The sequence below is a fragment of the Phragmites australis genome, chromosome 1, assembly GCF_958298935.1.
Source record: "Phragmites australis chromosome 1, lpPhrAust1.1, whole genome shotgun sequence".
NCBI lineage: Eukaryota > Viridiplantae > Streptophyta > Magnoliopsida > Poales > Poaceae > Phragmites > Phragmites australis.
In genome coordinates, this window is record NC_084921.1 from 43,646,511 (window position 1) to 43,654,608 (window position 8,098).

The window sequence follows — 8,098 nt, forward strand, 5'->3', positions numbered from 1 at the left end:
CTGCGCGGTGATCTGGGCTATATACCGGTGGGCAGGACAGGGGAGGAGTGACGCGAGGGTTCGGCGAGCGAACGGCCCACTGGGCCGTAAATCTTGCGTTGGTTTGCATCAGCTGCACCGTGCGTTCGTTCAGTGGGCTCTGTAAACCAACCGGCGAACGGCCCGATGCAGCCCAGGCGGCTTCATGACAATTTGGGCTGCTTCGCACCAAAAGTCTCGTGTTCCATGGCTGCATTCCTCCAGGCTCCAAATCACTTCCGGTTTGTTCATGCTTCATGCTTGCATGCTGCACTCCGGATCTCCCATGAGCCACTTCTAACCAGCAGCTCCCTCGTCGCAGCACCGCGGGGAGGAGGGGCACGGGCACGGGCACGGGCACGGGCACGGGCAGGGCCAAGGAGAAAACCAGCAGCTCCCTCGTCGCAGCACCGCGGGGAGGAGGGGCACGGGCACGGGCACGGGCACGGGCACGGGCAGGGCCAAGGAGAAACCGGCAGTACGCGGAGAAATCATCGCCGAGATGGACGCACAGAGTAAGCACTCGACTGAAGGAAGCGGCACGGTGGCCATGGTCCACACGGACCCTAGCATCTTTGCGCCCTTCGCTCCCCAGCGTGCCGCCCGAAAGACGCGAACAACTATTTGGCCGCGGACCACCGGCAAACGGCGATATTCTTTACTAGCTTTTTTTCCCTCTCCTTTTCCGTAGCCGTTTTGCCATTGGAATTTGGTAAGCACGGTTGTTTCCGGCGCGCGCTGCTTCGAGGACACTAGCACACATGGTTACTGTCTTACGGTCATGACTCATGTCGGTCTGCCGTTGTCGATTTACGTACCCTGTGTGAGTTCTCGTGGTAAAACAGTTTTGTCTTTTTCAGTCTGGACTGAAAAATATCGGTATCGGTATTCGAGGCCATAGTGCATATACTAAGTTTTACTGCAAGCGAGATGCCATCGGTATGAAAATCCAGCAAAATGTGTGCGCTGGACTTCTGAACAGTTGAGTACTGAGGTGCACTGGACCAGGACAGTAGCCTTGCAACTGAAGGAACCTTTGTGTCGGGAAAACCGGGCAAGTTCCTGTCTTTTTCAACTAAAACAAAGAAGGTTTGGTAAAGATAATATCCCTCTGTTTACAAATAGACATTATCATTGATACATTACTATTATTTATTCATTGACAGATACTATTTTGTTATCTCATCACACTCTGCTTGCGGACCAAAAAAATATGCAAAAACACCCTTGCAAGCCCCTCCATTTTTTGTCTCCCCCTATATCTTATGTTTTAGTAGCAAACTTCCCATCACAGAGGCACAGTATGCCGTAGTTTGAAGTGCATCCGACCTCCCTGTCATTAGTTCCTTCACCGGATCCTGGTTTTACCTATAACACTTATCCTGATCAAGGAAATGATTGGGACACATGAATTTGACAAAAGACAGTATAATTCCCGGGGGAGTCCTTTGTGGTCTAACAAATAGTTTTTCATGGAAAGTATGTTCCTGTTGGAGGCTTTAGTACGTGCTTAAATCGTGACATGGGGTTGCAGGCTACAGGAGGTACGGGCACCAGCCTCAACCAAACCGGGACAGAGAAGCAATGGGGGGAGGGAAACAAGCACAGATTTCTCGGCTGGCTTAAAAAAGGCGAAGCCGGTAATGTCCATGACTCGGAACGAGAGATTTCTCCAAACCAGCCGTGATGTTTTTATCACACCGGCCGGTACTCTTGCGGCCAACTCGATCGCACCCGAGAATGCGATGACGACGCGTCGATTCGCGTTCCTTTTCCAGAGGAGATCATGCCTCGCTTGCATCATGCCCTGAACGACCTGCCAACTCTCTGGCTTACCTCTTTGTCCATGCACGCCAACAGGGCACCATTAGCCGTATCAAGGGTGAGAGGCTTTGCAGTTTTGCCATCTAGTTTTCACTCGCAGTCAATGGCTCAGTGGTGTAACTATTGGTGATTGCCGGTTAGTACAGCAGCTCTGTACTGGTGGTAGAGATCAATGCCACGCATGTGGAGTCTGACTTGCGTACTGAGATTCTGATGTCTGATAGACTGATACCGAATTACTCCACGCCACTGAGAGCGAATCCGCGAGGCCGTAGAGCGACTTCTGTGCGGAGTCTGGCTTGCGAGCATGGACGGCTACGCGCTTCCACGCCTCGATGGAAAGCAAAACGGTCAGGTGAGTTCAGCTCGCACCAGTCACCAGTGGAACGATGGTGCTGCTCGACGCCAGTAGCATCGAGTTTTACTTTTACCATATGAACGCCGAGAAGAATGTGTCGGTGCTGTGCACTGCCACTCCATCCGTTCTCATCTTCGGTATCGGAACTTGGGTTGTCGCATCGCAGCACGGTGCCATTATTCGTGTGAGCGCAAAGCGAACGAGTGCTCGGCGACATGGTGGCCTCCCCGAGTTCCCCAAAAAACTGGATGTGGTCCTTAATTTAACCTGTCTGATGATTGATTAAGGCCAGTCCCAGCCCATTAGTAGTGTTACACTCTCTTGTGTTTGGTCGCAGGCTACGCCAACACCACGCCGAAGAGATTTCAATAGGTCTTTGATATATATAATACGGAACGTTTGTAAAGAACGGAATCAACATATTTTTCAGAATTCGTTCAAACAAGAAGATGAGATAACCCAATTTATTATAGATGACATCAACACGAGTTCATACGTGATGCTTTTAAGGGATGAGACTAACTCGTGCGTGATGCTTTTAAGGGGTGAGACGTTCAGATTACTGTTTTATTTGTACCATCTATATTGTTGGCTTTAAACTCATCAGGATGTCGCTAACTGTAATTAGACACTTTTGTTCTAATTCTTTTAATTAATTTAGGCAGAACTCTTGCTATTGTTTAAAAAAAACTTCGTCACCACCGTTCAGGAGTGGCCAGCATGCTGAATTATGGATGGCAGGCTACAGACTATATAAGGCGGAATCGCCGGCACGCTCACTCGTTTACTCCTAATAAGTCTCACTTTTGGAGATGTTGATGGTTTTCAGTTGCTTTGTCTCCAACCACCTAACTAAAGCGAAAAGCAACGGCCTTATCGGTTTGTTGCTGAATTTATTGAGCTGGTTATGTTGTGTCTCACAATCATGCACTGAGAAAGATCGCGTGCACACGAAGAGCAGCAAAGACTGAACCGCAAGGCCATGCTACTTCGCTGTAAATAACCATGTAATCTTTGCTACGACCCGGCCGTCCAACCGATTGTTCCGACCTGTATACTGTAGCACGATATTGTATCACGCGTCACTGTAACAATATGGAGTTGGAACTCAGTCGGACGGCCGGGTCATATGCATAACATTTTCGTTCGTTAACCAATGACCGTTGTGTGCATCCTCCATGACAGTTCCCGGTAATTACCTGAAGAAAGAGACCATGGGGTAGGAGTACGGTGGAGCACATGAGCACACTGCCCTTTTCCGTGCTCGACAAAGTGGTACCAAAATGGCTGCAAAAAAAGCAAAAGCAGGCGCACTCTAGTCTCTAGAGCCTGGAGCATTGACTATTGTTGCCGCAGTTCTCACGCAGCGATACAGACACGGGCCTGTGAAAAAATAGGATAGTGGGAGAGCGCCCCAGCAAAGTCCAAAGGGCGTGTGACCCCATAAGAAGCAGGGCGTGGGCGTGCAGAAGCAGCGCCCAGCACAGTGCCCTCTTGTCTCCTACCTCTGCACTACTCGGCTCCCATTCCCACCCCCACACCCCATACTTCTGCTTGTCTACCACAGGGAAGAGCCTGAGCAGGGAGGGAGTGCGGAGGGTTAGAGGGGACTAGGAGATGGAGCAAGATTCGGCGAGTAGGAGGTTCGCATTGCTGGCGCTGTGCTCGGCTCTGTTTCTTCTGGCGGCGCCCGCCCGCCCGGCCTCGGCTGCTGCGTTGGAGGATGGTACGCTGCTGCATCTCTGACCCCTTCTCTTCTTGCTCTTTCTTGATCGAGAGTGTTGCGCTTAATGCATGCCTTGCTGCTGCAACTGCTCGTTTGGGGGCAGTTTGGTGTACACCTTTGTGCAATCTTTGGTTAGAGTCTGGGGGTGGCTTTCCTCTGCCCCTGCGTCAGATCTCATCAATTGAGAAAACATGGAGTTGGGTGCTCATCTCCTTTTCTTACCGTTTCTCCCATTTATGTTGGCAATGCTGAGTTTATGAGCATAAACAGCACACAGGGGGCAAAGAAAAGTAGTGTTTGGTGTGGTGTAGGACAAACATGTGACTCTGTGCATGAGGAGCATACAGATATTTGCACTCACGAGAAAGGAGGAGGAGATGTGCAAAGTAATGTGACCGTTTCCTCTTTCAGAGCATCTTTCCGTAGGCAGGGCCAACTCGATGGTAGCTTCGAATACAGTCTGTATCATATTTTCAGAACTTGAGCTCCGAGGAAAAACGTGAAGCCCTTAGCTGTAAAGATTTGGCCACGTCTTGTTGCTTGTGCCACCTCTGTTTAACAGCCAAAAACGGACACGTCCCTGTCTTTGGACCAAACCATTCCTTCCTCTGGTATACTTAGTGCGCTCGTTCTTGTGATGGCAGATTATGCTGGGGCCGTCACTTCTTCAGGCATTCCCACAGTTACTCAAATTTGCAGTTTTCCTTTTTTTGTGTAACTCCGTTGTATAGTTCAGTATGTCTGTATGTGCACCTTTCTAATAGAACCCGGGACCATATCATGGATTCATGGGTATATTGTGACGTAGTATGCATGTTATGCTTGAAAATGACTAGTAACCCCCAAGTGAGCTGCCTTATCATCAGTTAAGAAGGATTACGGAAGGATGCAAAACTATGCTAAAAACAACTTGAAAGATTCATAGGGAGTTTAAGAAGAAAATCTATGAGTTTATGTTTTATTGAAACACTTTCCTACTCGTTTCAAGAAAGTTTTATGACGCCACTGCAAAGACGAAGTCAGAACAGGTCAAAAGAAAATCAGTTGTAGTGTAGTTGTAGTAACTCGGATCCAGAAGGAACAGCACAGCATAACAAGTGTTACTGTAAACCATTTAGTGAATCGTCCCGTGAGGGTTAAATGGTTTGTTTAAAGGATGGCCATGGAGGTCCACGCCTATCTTTTTATTTCCGTGCTTTCTTCACCTCCCCGGATTTACGCAATGATCTATGGCGCCTTGTACACGTAGGTCTGGACCACTGCATGGGGTCTCCATGGGAGGACGGTTGGTAGATGTTTCACTTTTCACGGCCTCAGCACATAAGATCGATGTGCGTAGACACATGGCTGTCCTGTCCTTGTGAGAACAATGACGCATAATAATGTGGCCTAGTAGTAGTGCCCCTATGAACTGCATTGGATGTACAATAGAAAAACTTGGGCATGTTTTCCTAGTGTTTTGCATCAGCAAGGAGCTGTTAATCCTGCCATAAAAAAAGATGGCAAGATGCTACTGTTATCTGTAGGCTACGTTTTTAACTGAAGTTCTATACTTCCATACAGTAGTTCTCCTCCCTTGTTCAACAAAAACTATTTTTTCAAACTCTATTGTCACTGAAACTGTCATGCGCTTACTGGATGCATTCAGTGTCATTTAATTAGTTCCGGACTGTAAATTTGGGTTAGCATCTATGTCATAAAGATTGTCCAGCACATAGTGTACTAGACTTCTCCAATGTCAAACTTATGGTCCATTCTATGCTCTATGCTACAATTTTTTTATCACTTCCCTGCTAATACAGTTTTTGTTGCATACCACCACAATCACGGAGTAGGTATTAAATGCTTTTTTAAGAATATGACTATGTTTTTAGCTAGGTTAAGCCGATATTTGATAGAGCATCTTGAGTTGCAGCAGCATTGTGTTTGGAGTGAGATCTGTAACTAAATTGACCTGAACTTATGCCATTTAGTGATTTCCTTGCACAACAGGCCTACTCAGCAATGGTGACTTTGAGACCGCACCAGCTGGTGGTTTTGTCAAATCTGCGTCTGTTGCTGAGGGTGCATCATCAATCCCTGGTTGGACGATCAATGGCACGGTTGAGCTCATTTCAGCAGGCCAGCACCAGGGTGGCATGATCCTTATTGTTCCACAGGGTATCCTACAAAGCTCTTGTATCTGAATAATCAAGTAACACCAAAATTGATGTGTCAATTTGGTCATGATGAAACATTTGGATTTTCATGACAGGCGATCATGCTGTACGGCTAGGGAATGATGCTAGCGTTGGGCAGGTGGTGCAGGTTGAAAAGGGCTCAGAGTATGCTATCACATTCAGCGCTGCCCGGACATGTGCACAGCTGGAGTCACTGAATGTGTCTGTGCTAGGCGGTGTATCACAGACGGTGGACTTGCAGACATTGTACAACATAGAAGGCTGGGATGCATACGCGTTGGCTTTTCAGGCAACAGACGAGCAGGCACATCTTCAATTCATGAACCCTGGCATGGAGGATGATCCAACTTGTGGGCCTATCCTTGACAACGTCGCGGTCAAGAAGCTCTTCACTCCAGAGAGACCGAAGGGTATAAGACTCTACTGCCGTCTCTAGACTGTAATTTCAGTTTCAGTGTCCATGTTTCTAGTGCATTTTGTCATTCACTTCAGCAAGTCTTGCGAAGTTTAGAGCTGCCACCTTAGCTCATTTCTCAAGCATATCTTTGATGCATTGTTTTTGTTGTCAACAGATAATGTGGTGCTCAATGGAGACTTTGAGGAAGGTCCGTGGATGTTTCCAAACACGAGCTTTGGAGTGCTTCTCCCGACCAACCTCGACGAGCAGACATCTGCTTTACCTGGCTGGATGATCGAGTCGAACCGCGCAGTCCGCTACGTGGACTCTGATGAGTACAAGGTTCCCCAGGGGAAGCGCGCCATTGAGCTTCTGTCGGGCAAGGAAGGCATCATCTCCCAGATGGTGGAGACGACCCCTCAGAAGGTGTACAACCTGACGTTCACGCTGGGCTCGGCGGGAGATTCATGCCAGCCGCCGATGGCCATCATGGCGTTCGCCGGTGACCAGGCCCAGAACTTCCACTACTCGCCGATGGGCAACGCCACCAGCCAGACCGCGAACGTGACGTTCACGGCGCGCGCTGAGAGGACGCGCGTGGCGTTCTACAGCGTGTACTACAACACGAGGAGCGACGACCACAGCTCGCTCTGTGGCCCGGTGATCGACGACGTCCGCGTCTGGGGCTTGAACGGAGCTGCTGGGTTGAAGGCAAGTCTTGGGCTGCTTCTTGCCGTTGTTGGTATCGTTGGCTCGGTGCTGTTCTGAATTTCTCTGTGGCTTTGGTCTGAGTATTGTCTAAGGATGCATGACCTCTTCTGTAAGTCTGAGGAGGCTAGTAGTTTTGGTAGTGAGCTTGAAGTTTGTACCAGGTGTAATGTGAGCTTAGGCAGAAGCTACCAGAACCTATATATGGTTGCTTATGTTACTTCCTTTGTGATTTTAGCTTGCAATTATATGGGATTGTGTGGTCGGTGTGCCAAGAGCTTGTAATGTGAGATGTCAGAAGTGATCCATGTTCATCTCTTCAATGTATTAGAAATATGAAGGGCTCATCTGCTTTCATATGGCTTCTTGCCCGAGTGTTGTTCTGAGCATCTATGGTTCAAGTCGACTGGGTTGATAAAATGCATCTAAGCATTGCAACCCGGGAAAAAGGCACAAGTTTGTGATTTTTACAACGAAGAGTTACTACTGCCAAGTCCAGCAGATTAAAAATTGGTATCCACTCATCAAACTTAGAATTTATTTGGCGGAGCTTTTAGCTCTATTTTTTTTATAGAATTAGTTATTTTTAAAACTAGCGCTACGAAAGCATCTTTGTTAAGACATCTTATTTTTATTTTAAATTAAAAATAAATATTTAAACTACTTTATTTTATTTTATAAATTTTAAATCCTGCATAAATCTCGAAACTAAAGTTTTACCACCTTAATCTAGCATGGACATCTATCAGTATGGGCGTGTTTCACTGATGTTTGGATGCAGGCTTGCAGCAATGCCTGAATAGATCTGCACTGCATGGCTTGAAGACAAACCAGAACAACTTGTGCGCTACCAAACACGAGTACCATTCATCTATAAAAAAAGTACC

At 47.6% G+C, this 8,098-nt stretch overlaps 1 protein-coding gene across 1 annotated transcript; it reads left to right on the plus strand.

Moving 5' to 3' along the window:
* The first annotated feature begins 3,547 nt into the window (after positions 1-3,547).
* LOC133921086 (protein BIIDXI-like) lies at positions 3,548-7,568 on the plus strand. The gene is made up of 4 exons (XM_062365822.1): positions 3,548-3,926; positions 5,919-6,086; positions 6,181-6,516; positions 6,679-7,568. Exons 1-4 carry the CDS (start codon positions 3,818-3,820, stop codon positions 7,269-7,271), a joined length of 1,206 nt encoding a protein of 401 aa, XP_062221806.1. The 5' UTR covers positions 3,548-3,817; the 3' UTR covers positions 7,272-7,568.
* Positions 7,569-8,098: the final 530 nt, after the last annotated feature.

Excerpts from the sequence above, each read along its gene's own strand:
- LOC133921086 (XM_062365822.1), top strand. The coding sequence starts at position 3,818 with ATGGAGCAAGATTCGGCGAGTAGGAGGTTCGCATTGCTGGCGCTGTGC. Across the intron at positions 3,927-5,918 it reads GGCTGCTGCGTTGGAGGATG|GCCTACTCAGCAATGGTGAC; the intron begins GTACGCTGCTGC and ends CTTGCACAACAG. Across the intron at positions 6,517-6,678 it reads CACTCCAGAGAGACCGAAGG|ATAATGTGGTGCTCAATGGA; the intron begins GTATAAGACTCT and ends TGTTGTCAACAG.